Here is a 14422-nt window from a genome sequence, read left to right on the forward strand (position 1 = left end):
ACACTGAGTGAACCAAATGAAAGCCTTGGCCTCCCGAAGTTCACTCCAGGGAACACCTCTCTTCAAAGCTTCTACTCCACAGCCCTGGCTGTGGCTGCTGGGAGTTTCTACTTGTTTAATATAACTTAGGTAACTCCCAAGCCAAGGGTAAGCTCCTTCAATACAGGTTCAATCTTGAGCTAGGATCTGATGACCTATGTATGAATCTCAAGGCACTGTACTGAGGGCACCTCCTGAGACGCCCAGATCTATGGTGGAAGTGAGGAAGGCCACTATGCTTGCAGACCTGGCTGTTTATAAATCTTGATGCCAGGCAGGCTGGGCCAAGGACTATATTAGTGCTTCTGACAAGATTGCTTTATGGAAAGTTGGTCACCCAAAGAGCATATAAGATGACTTTGGAAAAAGCCAGCAGCCATGGGGTAACATGTGATCTCGAATGTCATCCACAAGACAAATGTCCCAATGCTCTAGACAGTCTGGTAAAAATAAGCAGCTAGCTACTCAAAAGTCTTCAAGGTAGAGAGGGCAGGAAAGTCATTATAGCTATTTTACTGTAAACATCAAACATGGTAATGATTGGCTGCTTCGGGCAGGTGGGCTGTACACTAGATAGGGTTCTTGAGACACACGAAGGGCACGTGGCCCAGGTTCAGAGCACATGCTAATTTTGTCTCTCTGAAACTCCTTAGCCTGTGTCAGGAAATGACTGTCAGGAGACACTCTTTCCTCATCCTGCTATCTTGGCTCACTTCCCTTAGCCTGGGTGGGAACTCTAGAACTCAGTATCAGAGTTGCAGGTATGCCTGAGGGATGTCAGCACCGTATTGTAGGAGAATCAGCCCACCAGACTTTGTCTCCCAGTGCTTCCAACGATGCCGGCTATCAAGTGACCACTAGGGGGCAGCAGACTCCTTTGCAAGGCCCTTTGTACACTCCTACCAGGTCTGAGACCGGCTCACCTTACATTCCCAGACCTCTCTCAAGAGCACAGGCCCACTTAGTGTAAGCCCAGACTTACCTTTCCTCTTTCCCAGTAATCACCAACTGAGGTGCTGTGTAGATTGCCCCCGCAGCGGCTCCTCTTAAACTTGCGGGGTTAGAGGGAACTGTCCATTTCCTCCCCTCCTTCCATTTCCAAACCCTGTTAGAGTCCCGCCCCCAACTCTGCCCGAGAATATCCACGCAGTGTAAAGTGCTCCCACCACTCCCATCCCCACTGTCTGTATGACTGAAACTGGTTTAATCCAGCCATCCAGCCTTGAATGGGCTGCCGCACAGCTGAGGACTTAACCTGCTTCAACAACTCAAAAGTCAGCTTCATTGTTCTACCAAGAGGACAAGGTACTCAACCCTCTTAGTGAGCAGAAACAGGAGAAGCCCAATGACTGACGCTGCCAACAGACCCTGCTCAAAGCCTGTCCCATCCCACCTCGTGCGCTGTCCAAGTGCCATTATTCTGTTAGGTTCCTTTTGTTAGTACCCAGCTAAGTCTGTCCAGAAAATTTCTTGACCAAACATCTTGAGTTTAAATTTTATTTTACAAAAAGAGAAATAAAGAAAACTGATAGGCAGTTATACTGACTTACAATTGTTCTGTTTGCTTTTTTTTTTAAAAAAGTGACATGAAACACAAGTAAAAATAAATACGTCATAGAAACAGCCAGTCGCCCAGTCCCTGGAGCAGACGTGTCTGCCCTGCTGAGAGAGGAGGGAAGCCCATGATCACACCAGCAGCTGGACCACCCAGCCACAGATGGTCCTCTAAGCCAGGCACAGGTCCTGGGCCTCAGGGGCGTCCTGAGGAAAGAAGACAGAAAACTAAAGCCAGGTACCAGAGCCTTGGGGCAACCTCATCTCCCTCCCCCTTCCCCCCAACTCCTCTGGCAGCAGTGTGGCCTTAGTGGTTATCTGTTGCAACCCCTTCAACCCACCTGGACCCTCTCTCTGATCCCTCTGAAGAGGGTACAAGGAAAAAAGCCTGTTTTGGGCAGGCCTGAAGGAGACTTCTGGTGAGTCCCCAGCCTGCCCTAAGTTACACAACCAGATAACAGTCATTTTACACCACAGTGCACATGAGCACACACATGCAAACACATACATACATTCACTCAAACACAGCTGGGCTGAGCTCTCTTCCAGGGAGGGTCCTGGGTTCAGGTCACAGTATGAGGTCCTCTCTTGTCTGAATATCATCCTAGTAGTGGTAGCAGAGAGTGCCCAAACCTCCCTCAGCCCTCTACATTGTAGATTACTATGCAGCCTGCCTGGCTCTCTCTCCCCAGCACACTAGATGACTATAGCAAACAGACTCATGGCAGGGGAAAGGCGCAGACTTGGGTCCCTGAAAAGCAAAGAGGGTGGACACTGCCTTCATATTAGTTCATTATCATAGGACTCACGTATTCATAAACTGCTTAAAGCCAAGCTAGTGGCACAGAACAGACGTTGAGGGATTACACCAATTTGGATACACAGGGGCAGAAGAGTCAGTGGAAAGGAAGGAGTCTGAAGGTGAGCAGTGGGCAGGTCAGCACTTGGCTGTTTAAGGTGCTGATTTCCTGGGAACTAGTCAGCAGAGGAGCCAGAAAGTCATCCTGGGGGAGGGGGACTTCTCCCAGCAGTAATACTGGGAAAGAGCAACCTAGCTGAGTGCACAGAAAACCATGGTTCAGACCTGGGCATGTGGAAAGCAAAGGGAAGCGGGAAACAAAAGGTCTGTGTAGGAACAAGGAATGTAACGCCCCAGAAAACCTTCCCCTGTAGACAAGGACTCAGTTCCAGAGCCATGGATGTCACACCTAAAGATACTGCCTGCCTGCGACTGGCAGTCCCACCTCTATCTTGTTTCAACTAATCAGCAAAACATACCCCAGCTCCTTGCTTCATGCTCCCAGACTAGGAAACTTCATTTTTAGTTGTAAGTCATAAATATATGATCCACACATTAATTCCTAGAAGAGTTCCAGACAAAATCTTTAAGCCAGGAATACAGATACTTAAGTAGCGTTACTCAAGGGGAAGGACTAAAGAGATAAGCCATTAGTGCCAGGACAGCCAGGGCTACACAGAGAAACCCTGTCTCGAAAAAAACCAAAAAAAAAAAAAAAAAGAAGGATCTGACCTAATGTGGTTCACTTACTTTCTTGAACAGCTACTTCATCCCTCCCAGAGGGGACACAGCAGACCTAAGGGGATCAAGTATCTTAAGTGTCATCCTGCATCATTTAGTAGTGTTACAGATAATAGGAATTTAGAATACACCAGAGTGACTGGACTTCTTGAGACCCTTAAAACATTCCATGAAAGACAAATAGAGAGAAAATATGCAGGGCCTGACCTTTGCCTTTCCCCATGGTCTCACTGTATACATAGCCCAAAATGGTCTTCCTGCTTCAGTTTCTTGAGGGCTAGGATTACAAGCATAGTTGGTATACCTACTACCACCTCGGGTTTCCAATCTAAGCACAATAGATTGTGAGGTTCCTGCTCCCCTCAGCACATGCTCATGCTTGGTGTGCATGCACACTTCCCCGTAAGTCCATTTGAAAAGCAGGATATTTAGGGTTGTTGGGGGAGGGGAGTTGCCAAAGCCCATGGAGCTAATAAGCAATTCAATCTCCCATGATCTCACCCCCACCCTTATACAACATAAGCTGCATATTATCACAGACAAACCTTTAGCCAGGAGGCCTGTCTAGAGTTATGGCTGTTGCAAAGATGAAGTACGCTCCAAGCCTGGGATGACTGCTGGAGTGTACAGCAGTCACGTGTTACTCTCAGAATTTCCTGGCTGCTTAAAAACCAGTTCCAGTTCCCTACTGAAATTGTTTCTACTAATTTACTATTTGTGAACACAGAAACAGCCCTCTTCCTGGCTAGCAGGGCATACACACAGACATACAACTCTGGGAGCTCAGTATTCCGAGGTCTGAGAGGAGTCCATGTAACAGAGACAACTCTGGGAGCTCAGTGTTCCGAGGTCTGAGAGGAGTCCATGTAACAGAGACAACTCTGGGAGCTCAGTGTTCCGAGGTCTGAGGGGCATCCATGTAACCCAAGCTCTGAATGTGTTCTACAAGTTATAGAGATCTGGACTCGCTCGCTCCCACTGTACCAGCCCCAACCTCAGAGCCCACGCCAATTAAATGCCTTGACTATCGATTCTTGGACTACATTTGACTGAGAAAGCACTGGTTGAAACTGCTATTTTTTAATTGTTACAAATAATTTGCATAGCTAAATTGTAGATCTAAGGCTTCTATGAGTAGAAGAGTTAAGTCTGACAGGGTGCACATGAAAACAGAGAGAAAGCACAAGTCCACTTTGGTGTTACTGGACAGTACAAACACCCCATCAACCATCTCTCTCCTTGTCTCTGGGACAATCCCAGTGTCTGCCTTTAAGCTCCCTCCTTTCCCCCAACAATGAGAATTCGCTAGTCAAGACTCACAGGCAGTGCTTAAGATACTTTTGGACTAGGAGGCAGATCTAGCCATTGCCCAACCAGGTTGGAGCCAAGGGAAGGAGGTGAAGCCAGACAGGAGTTATTAATCAAAGGTCTGCATGGAAAAGCTCGGGAGACAGAGGGCTATAGGACACAGGACACACCAGTAATAGAAAACAGCCAGTGTTTATGTTTAAGCACTAGACACCCCTGCCGTGGTATTTAGAACAAAGGAAGGGAGACCAGAATGACTCGTGTTCGTACTCTTTAAAAAAAAAAAAAAAGCCAGACATAAGACTCCTACAGAGGAAGGGCTTCCCTGTGATACTTAGAGAAGTGGAGGACCAGAAACCAGGCCCATACTGATCACCTGATATGCTAGGGAGGCCAAGACAAGTCCCAACTCAAAATCAATAGTCTATTACCTCAACCCAGGCTACCTACCCACAGCTTCACTTTTCAGCAGAGAACTGGCCTGTGAAATCATCAGAGGACAACAGTTCCAAATGTGGAGGTTACTTACTTCCCAGTAGCAAAGTCCATGATCCCAAGTTTCAGTTTCTATGGAATGAGTCTCACCACCCCCAACTAGCCAGTCTCAGGGCACCCTGATTTTCCTGAGAGGCCATCTCCCCACAACATAGCTGTTTAATTGAACTTTTGGTTAATTCTAATTCTCTTTCTATGGTCAATTAATTCACCATCTGCCTTGGGCCCTTTTCTCTCTTTCTGTTTTTGACCAGCAGCTGGGGGTCTGGAATATTTAAGAACTTCCTTTACTATCTGCTATCTTCTTTATAACCTCCACCCACCACCCTTGCCCCCAAATGAAAATAATAAATAATTGTCCATAAGAAATAAATTAACATGGAGCTTTCTAATGGGGAGGGAAAGAAGAGGAAAGGCTACCAAGACAGGCAGCTGGAGGGGCTCAGTCCTGTCCTGGTGAAGCACATCTTTTCCAGCCACAACACCACCTCACCCTCACACTGCAGTGCCCTTCGTGCCCATGTGGAAAGGACATCTGCTCAGAGATGGCCACTGTGGAGAGAATAAGAGATTGGAAACACTCACTTTCTCATGATTTTCCCCAAGTTAAAAAACCAATGTGGGACTCAAGTTAGCCCAGCCTTCTCTTCACCTAGCTAGAAGGGAACTGGCTTTCGTGGCTCTTCTCCTGGACTCACTGTGATGTTGAACTTAGTAGCCATAAACCACCACACTCTGATTCATACTTCAAAAAAGATCAATTCATTTCTTTTTAGTTTACCTCTTAGTTTTTCCCCTCCCTGCCCTCCCACTTTCACCCTTGTTCTGCTACATACATGTTCTCTTTCATGCATGAGTACACACTCACACTCACACTCACACTCACACACACACACACACACACACACACACACACACACACACACACGGCCTGGTTCACTTCCTTCCCACCTCCTAAAAGAGATCCCCCTCCCTGTGGAATCCTAGTCTGCTCCCCATGCCCACCCTCAGTCTTCTTCCACCCTCAGGCCAAACTAAGTAACTCAGGCAGATTTCTTGGGAGAGATGTTCCCAAAGGCAGAATGGGATATGCGCTTCTACACTCAAATGGGCATCTAAGCAGGCAGCAGAAGAAAGACGGGGAGGAAGGGCAGGCTGCCACACACCCCATCCCTGTTTTCGGTCCCTGATTTCCCACTATTACAGCTCTGTGGAGTTTCTGGTGTCTTGTCTTTCTTCTTCTAATGAACAGCAATAGAGCCTGCCGGTATGGCCGACCACTCTCCTTTGTCTTCTTTGCCCTCCTGCCAGGTACCCTATTTTCAGAAAGACCAGGTTCATTGCCTTCCAGTTTGGTGGGCAACCTCCTAGGGGCCCCAAGTGAGGTGGCAGGGGCTTCCTAGCTACTTCCCAGTGACCTCTATCACATCATCATCTTTATCCTCATCATCATTGGAGCTGAACCCCACCTCCGCAACCTCGTGTGAGTCAAATGGAGGCACCTGGGACCGGAGGAGGCCACCAGCTGGGTAGCCTGCATGTGGGGACATATAGCCTGGGTAGACAGACACGCCCCGCGAAAGGTTGCTGGGCAAGCCGGGGGAAGGGAAAGGCGCAAACATCCTGGGCTCGGACAGGAGTGGCTGTGAGAATGGGAGTGAATAGCTGGGTAGCATCCCTGGCACAGAGGGGTTGAGCATGAAGGAGGGGTTGCTGGCAGTGACTGAGGTAGCCGTGGAAGAGGAACTGACAGGGCCTGCTGGCACCAGAGGGTCAGTAGTCACTGGAAACACCAGGCGGGCATCTGCCAACAAATTGGACAGCTGGTAGTAGGAGGGATTACTGCCCATAAATAGGGAATTCTCCCCAGCCTGGGAGGTGAAGGGGGTGGTGAGGTTATGATTTAAGGAGACAGGCGGCATTGCAAACCCGCCAGAGACTGGATACCCATGTTCATAGGGCTGCACAGGGGCTGGCAGATGGCCCTTCCTAGACCGTCGACGGACTGATTCCTGGGTGAGAGACGGAGTAGCCAACTTTCGCTTATGGCCCCTTAAGTCCAGCACTGGGTGCCTGCCACCACTGGGCTGGCCAGTCACCAAGAGGGAACTATTGAGGCAATGACCCCCAAGGCATGGCTCAGTTCCAAGAGCTGTCCCAGGAATGGTGCTGTTGTCCATAAGTTGGCCCGGGGGGCCAGGCAGGGCAGCACTGATGCTTGGGGAGTTCTGCCGGGATTCCCGAGCAGCGGCCACATCTGCATACTGCTGGAGTTCACTGATGATTTCTGGGCTGTCAGGAGAGACCGGCCGGGCCAGCCCCTCGGGATCAGGGGCTTTGGGTGATGAGGCACTATGTCTGCCATTGCTTGTGGACGCAAGAGAAGGCCCCTGGGAACCTGCAGATAAAATACAGGTAACTGAAACCAGAAAGGAAGGGAAAGAAGCATCAAGTGATCAACAATGCTGCTGAGTGTAAATCTTGTATAGACTCGTGATCCTTAAATCCAGTCAGCTTCTCCTCTCTCAAAGACAGAAATGGCTGCGAGGGTTTATTCTGTCATCTTAACCAGGATCACCAATACCCTAGGGAATAATCTCTGGTCATGCCTGTGAGGGAGCTTGTCCAGGAAGTTAACTGAGGTAGAAGGACCCATCCTAAGCGTGGGCAGCATCCTCCCACGGGATAAGGTATGAGGCAGAATAAAAGGGGAAATGGAGCCGAGCAAGCACTCGCATTTGTTCCTGTTTGCTGACTGTGGACAGGAGGTGCCTAACTGCCTTAAACTGCTGCCATGACCCCCAGTGAGCTTAAACATCCCCTTAGACTGCCTGCTAAAATCAACCTTCCTCCCCTCAGGTATTTTGTCACAGCAACAATAAAACTGACACATAAGCCTACCCATGGAAGGACATGGGACAATTCTACAAGGTAAATCCTAGGAAATAATGGATATAAAACAATGGGAAATTCTTTTTTTTTGAGGCCAGGTCTCATTATTTATACTTGGCTGGACTAGAACAGAACTCACTATGCAGCCCAGGCTCGCTTCAAACTCACAGAAATCTTCCTGTTTGTGCATCTGCTTCCTGAACACTGGATTAAAAGTGTGCACCACTATGCCCAGATGGAAATTTTTTTTGTAAAGGTAAAGTCAGATTTTTATCAAGGGATAAAAATATACAAATGAAGTTAAAATTCAGCCTCTGCAAGTTAAGGAAAAAAACCAAAATCTAGCTACTATCGATAATTTGGAGAACTAGGAAATCTGGATAAAACTTGGCATTATGGGATTATGGATTACTGTTAAATTTTTCTTTTAGTATGACAATGAAGTTGTAGCTAATAGGTGAATGTCCTCACTCTCTTTTTGTTTGTTTGGTTTTGTTTTTGTTTTTCGAGACAGGGTTTCTCTACGTAGCCCTCACTGTCCTGGAACTCACTCTGTAGACCAGGCTGGCCTCGAACTCAGAGATCCACCTGCCTCTGCCTCCCGAGTGCTAGGGTTAAAGGCGTGCACCACCACGCCCGGCCAAACGTCCTCACTCTTAAGAGATAGATATTTAGGTATTTATGGATAAAAAAGCACAGTTTCTTCCGCTTGCAAGTGATTCACATAAAAGAAAAGCAGGAAAAGACAGAAGATTAATGGAAAATTAAGAATCCTTTGATCTAGACGCAGGAATACAGATATATATAGTTCTCTTCTTCCAACCCACAGGTGAAGGCTAGACATCACAACTAGGAACAGTCTAGCTCTCCTCTCCTATCTCAGTAGTGGGATAATACATAAAAACCACTTCTCTTGAGGAGAACTTGGCAGGAATCCTTAACATTCTTCATTTGCCATGAATACACCCTTGACCAAAAATCCTACTGATTTTTTTGTTTGTTTGCTTGTTTTTTTTGTTTTGTTTCTCAAGGCAGGGTTTCTTTGTATAGCCCGGGCTGGCCATGAACTCACAGTGGTCCACTTGCCTCTGCCTGACAAGTGCTGAGATTAAAAGCATGCACCACTACCACCCAGCTCAAAATTCCTACTTCTAGGAGAGTGTCCCCCCCACACCCACATGCCAATCCTAATAACCTAGATGTAAATCAATGGTAAACTTTCATTGAAGCCTATCTAGAACAAAGGATAAGAAATGAGCAATCACTGGGGAGTGAAAAAAAGGAATAAAGTATAGTATATTAGTGTTTATTTTTAAAATGCAAAGAAAAAAATACCTATACCTATTTAAAGTGCAGACAATCTTATTTGTATGTATACACATAACCCTGTAACCATGTATTTAGAATATCTTTACAACAACAAAAAAGAGGAAAACCTCCAGGGAGGACCAACAGCTGACAGGGAGAAGGACAGAAAACTTACTTTTCATCACCTTATCCTTTTTCATCTTTTAGATTATAAATCATATAGATGTTATTTATGCAAAAAGTACATTAATTATAAATAAGCCATACAAATGCTGTGTGGGTCAATAGAAAGTTATAGGCCACCATACCTGAGGCAGCCATCCGACCATCTTCAGGGGCCTTTGGTTTGCCGGTCGCCCGGACAGCAAAGATGCGTCCATCACTGGTGCGGATGTATGTCCCTAGGAGATAACGAGAGAGACCGTCAGGAGCCTGCATGGGATATATCTAACTCCTGAAAAACTCCAGGTACCATGGGCTGGTAAAACCTACAAAATCACCCCACTGCACAAAACTCCTACAATAAGGAGAGGATAACTGAAATCTGTATTCACAGTGACTCATTGATCCATAAACATCAATTGCTAATCTACCATATACCAGGCAGTTTTAATACTTGAGTACTTAAAACAGAAAAGGGCCTATCTTGTGGAGCTTAACTTCTAAAAAAGAATGCAGGTACTCCAGAAAGTACTCAAGCAATGAAGGAAATAAGGAGTACTTGGGAAGAACAAGCTCTGTGCTCTCAGGCACTCTGGGCCTGGATACTTTTCCTGGTCTGGAAAATGAACCCTGACTACTGTTTCAGCACCCTCTGTTGCTCAGTGGGGAGAATCCTGGAGCTGTACTCTGTCCACCAGTTCTCTTCTAGGAAGCCTGATGCCCTCTTCCAGCATCAGGCACATATGTCCAGACAAAATATCCACACATGTAAAATACATTAAAAAATATTTTAGAAATATTGTTATTCCATTTATTTATTGTATGTGTGAGAACAACTTGCAGAAGTCATTTAGCTGCTCCTGTCATGTGAGGCCCAGGAATGAGTATCGGGTGGGACATCTTACTGGCTCAGTCAGCCCACTGGACTCACCCACATTATCACTGCACTTCAAATAAAGACTTAAAAAAGAAAATGTGACACTTGGGAGGCAGAGGCAGGCGAATTTCTGAGTTCGAGGCCAGCCTGGTCTACAGAGTGAGTTCTAGGACAGCCAGGGCCACACAGAGATACCGTCTTAAGAGAGAAAAAGAAAGAGAGGGAGAGGGAGGAAGGAAGGAAGAGAGAGAGAGAGAGAGAGAGAGAGAGAGAGAGAGAGAGAGAGAGAGAGAGAGAGAATGTGAATTTCATATAATTTCCATGTCACAAAATATTATTCTGGAATTTCCCCTTGATTTTCTTCTCTTTTACCCACTAATTAAAACCATAAACTACATCCTAGCTTTCAGGTATAGCACTAAGAGCAGGTTAGACGGGACACATTTGTCACAGTTAAAGGCTGGGCACCACACTAAGGAGAATCAAGTAAGGCTGGGTCGAGTCATCTGTGGCTCCGAGTGCTCAATGCTGCTTTTCCTCTAAGCCGACAGGTACCTGATCCAATGCAGGCTAGGGCAAAAAGCCTTAAGCAGCCTCATTCAGAAATAGAACTTAGTTACAGGCTACTATGAGGTTGGGTGCAGTGATGCAAAAACAAAAACAAAACAAACAAACAAGCCAGGCGTGGTGGCACAGGCCTTTAATCCCAGCACTCGGGAGGCAGAGGCAGGTGGATTTCTGAGTTCCAGGCCAGCCTGGTCTACAAAGTGAGTTCCAGGACAGCCAGGGCCACACAGAGAAACCCTGTCTCGAAAAACCAAAACCAACCAACCAAACAAACAAACAAAAACAAGCCCCCAACCCCAAAAACCTACTATGGGAACAAGCTCAGCTGCTTGCATGCTGACACTACTTAACCCATGGCTTCTTATCTCAATGATCTCATATTCCTCTGTAAGAATACCAGAAAGATACTGAGGCTATTTATTTACTGGGTTTCTGTTTTGTTTTGAGTCGGGGTCTCACTATGTAGCTCTGGCTGTCCGGGAACTCAGTGCATACATAGATCAGGCTGGCCTCGAACTCACAGAGATCCACCTGCCTCTGCCAGCCAAGTGCTGGGACTATAGGCATTACACCTGGTATCATATTGGGCTTTTAAAAATTATCACACTAAAAATTCTGTTGTGAAAGCCATCTGTACATTAATTCATGTGTGGCATACACTTCCTAGCTGGGGACCACCACCCTGACTCAAGGAAATTGTGTGTAAATGACACAATGGCTTACAACCCACTCCACAACTCTTCTCAGTTTTGGTCTCTTTACGCATAGTAATCCCAAGGTTTCCAATAAAAGCAAAACATACAGAAACATGAGACCTCCAATTTCCTCTAAGTTCAATGTCATCTCAGAAATGCCACGTCCTCTTGTCTCTCCCAACTGCAAAGCTCTTACGGCTAGTTCCTATCTCTACCTGAAACCCTAAGATCTACTGATGCTTAGCTTAGCACTTTAACACGCCCTTCGCTGGGTCCTCACCTTTCGTCCCTCGGATGATGTGGATGCTCTCACCAGCATTGATTCTTGCCTGAACATCTGTGGAGCTGTTGAGTCCAGGGATAACAATATCTAGTGAAAAACAGACCGTGCATTTAGATGACACAGAGCTTGACTGAAGAAAAGAAGGAAAATTAAAGTCTCACACCCACCCCAGGTACTGCCTTTGCCATAGCCTTTCTTCAGAGATAGTGAAACAAACAAGCAGAGACTGTCTCAGCAAAAGAACACCGCAACCACCAAAGCTGCTTAAAAGTCGGGCCATCTTCCTCATCACGGTCCTTTGATTTTTTTTTGGGGTTTTTTTTGTTGTTCTTTTTTCGAGACAGGGCTTCTCTGTCTAGCCCTGGCTGTCCTGGAACTCACTCTGTCGACCAGGCTGGCCTCGAACTCAGAAATCCACCTGTCTCTGCCTCCCAAGTGCTGGGATTAAAGGCGTGCACCACCACTGCCCGGCAAGTTCATTTTAATTTAAAAATTAGAAATTCATAAGGTTTTTAGTTAAAAAATAAATTCAGTCCCAAAGGTTATTTCTATTTTTTTCCACTCTGAACTATTTGCATAAATTTGTTCCACATCATTTTAGGCAACAAAAGTGGTATGATTTTCATTGCTGGCACTGCCCCACAACTCCTAAAAGTGCAGAAGGACTTTTAAGATTCAATTGAGATTTAATCCCAGCACTCAGAAGGTAGAGGCGGGCGGGCGGATTTCTGAGTTCAAGACTGGTCTATAAAGTGAGTTCCAGGACATTTCTGAGTTCAAGACTGGTCTATAAAGTGAGTTCCAGGACAGCCAGAGCTACACAGAGAAACCCTCTTCTCGAAAAAAAAAAAAGAAAGAAAGAAAGAAAGAAAGAAAGAAAGAAAGAAAGAAAGAAAGAAAGAAAGAAAGGATTCAGTTGAAAAATAAAATTATCAGGAGTTTTGTTTAGTTTATTTCCAAAAAATCAATTAAGATGTTTTCATCAAAACGTATATAGCACAGATACTTCTAAACAAGAAAATGAAAGTTAAATTCTGAAATGTTTTCCTCCCCAGTCACTCTGAGACTCAGAACTAACTTCAGGCAGGGCTTGGCTGAAATGCCCAATTCCCTCATCGCCCTCTGGCCTACCATGCTCAATCTATAATAACTGGCACACAAAAAAAGCAAGGGACAGCTCAGGCTTCCTAACTCTGTGGGTTAGTCCTCTTATGCCCAGCTGACATTTTATATCCTGCAAATATTTAGGCAGAGCTCAGCACATTCACCTCTCTGAAAACCTTCCAAGTCCAAACCCATATTCCAGTAACATTTCCAGAATCCCTGTGGTATTCATAGAATTCCACTCACAACCATTCTAAAACAAAACAAAACAAAACAAAAACCCAGGACATTAAGATACTAAGATATGTCACCAGGCAGTGGTGGCTCTAATCATAGCACTTAGGAGGCAGGCAGATCTCTGAGTTCAAGGTTAGTCTGGACTATAGAGCAAGTTCCAGGACAGTAAGGACTATATACATAGAAACCCTGTCCCCCCTGAGACAGAGAGAGAGGGGGAAGGGGAGGGGAGGGGGAGGGGAAGGGAAGGGAAGAGGGAGAGAGGAGGAGAGGGAGAGAGGGAGAGAGGAGGAGAGGGAGAGAGGGAGAGGGAGAGGGAGGGAGGGAGATTGAGATTTCAACAGAATGTAAATTCTTCAAGATCAGGGAATCTTCATTTTTATTGATAGTGCCAATATAGAAAGGTGTCCACAAAAGGTGTTTAATGAACACTTATTGAATGAACAAAATACAAAAGACAACACCGGGCCAATGAAGTGTCTTAGTGAATAAAGGTGCTTTATTGTCAAACCTGACAACCTGAGTTTGATCCCTAGGGACCAAATGAACACTGGTACACACGTGAGTATTAAATAAATAAATAAAGAGCACCTGCTGTTATTGCAGAAGACCCAGATTTGGTTCCGACGCCCACACGGCAGCTCAAAACCATTTGTAACCTCAGTTCCAGAGGATCCAACATATATTCTTCTAAGGCACCAGGTACACATGTGGTGCACTTACATGCATGCAAGAACATCCATACACATAAATAAATCTTTAAAAAAAGAAAAAGAGGGGGGTGTGGAGCTGGAGGGATGGCTCAGCAGATAAGAGCACTGACTGCTCTTGCAGAGGTCCTGAGTTCAAATCCCAGCAACCACATGGTGGCTCACAACCATCTGTAATGAGATCCAATGCCCTCTTCTGGTGTGTCTCAAAACAGCTACAGTGTACTAATATATACAAAATAAATAAATCCTTGAGAGAGAGAGAGAGAGAGAGAGAGAGAGAGAGAGAGAGAGAGAGAGAGAGAGAGAGAGAGAGAGAGAAGATAGGTAGGTAGGTAGGTAGGTTGAGACATCATCCCCAGAAGAGAAAGCAGAACTCCAAACCTGTCGTGGTAACCACTTTCTGCACAAGGACTCCTGCCCGCTGCAAGTAGTTGATAGGGAAGTTCATGGATGTATTTGTGCTGGAGGCAGAGCTTACACCACCACTGAGTGGGACATGCCGGGGCATCATGGGAATGGGGGTGGACTGTACAGGACGAACGCTGGCCACAGGCTTTTCATCACCCTTCAGTGTTGGCTGCCTGCAAGAAAAAGTCAGGCACATCTACAGATGAGCAGAACAGCCACTGACCTACTAGGGATTGTCAT

General features: G+C 46.0%; 1 protein-coding gene across 1 annotated transcript in view; it reads right to left on the minus strand.

Annotated features, from left to right (window-relative positions):
- Positions 1-1522: 1522 nt before the first annotated feature.
- Rad54l2 (RAD54 like 2) overlaps positions 1523-14422 on the minus strand; it is a 109779-nt gene continuing 96879 nt past the window's right edge. Inside the window, exons 19-22 of the mRNA XM_021171453.3 lie at positions 14156-14355; positions 11718-11807; positions 9445-9537; positions 1523-7334 (exon numbers count right to left, since the gene is read on the minus strand). Coding sequence (XP_021027112.1) covers positions 6340-7334; positions 9445-9537; positions 11718-11807; positions 14156-14355 — 1378 coding nt within the window. The 3' untranslated portion in view covers positions 1523-6339. The remainder of the gene's footprint in view (positions 7335-9444; positions 9538-11717; positions 11808-14155; positions 14356-14422) is intronic.

This window comes from Mus caroli, unplaced genomic scaffold (assembly GCF_978045245.1).
Source record: "Mus caroli unplaced genomic scaffold, Mus_caroli_1 scaffold_11, whole genome shotgun sequence".
Taxonomy (NCBI): Eukaryota; Metazoa; Chordata; class Mammalia; order Rodentia; family Muridae; genus Mus; species Mus caroli.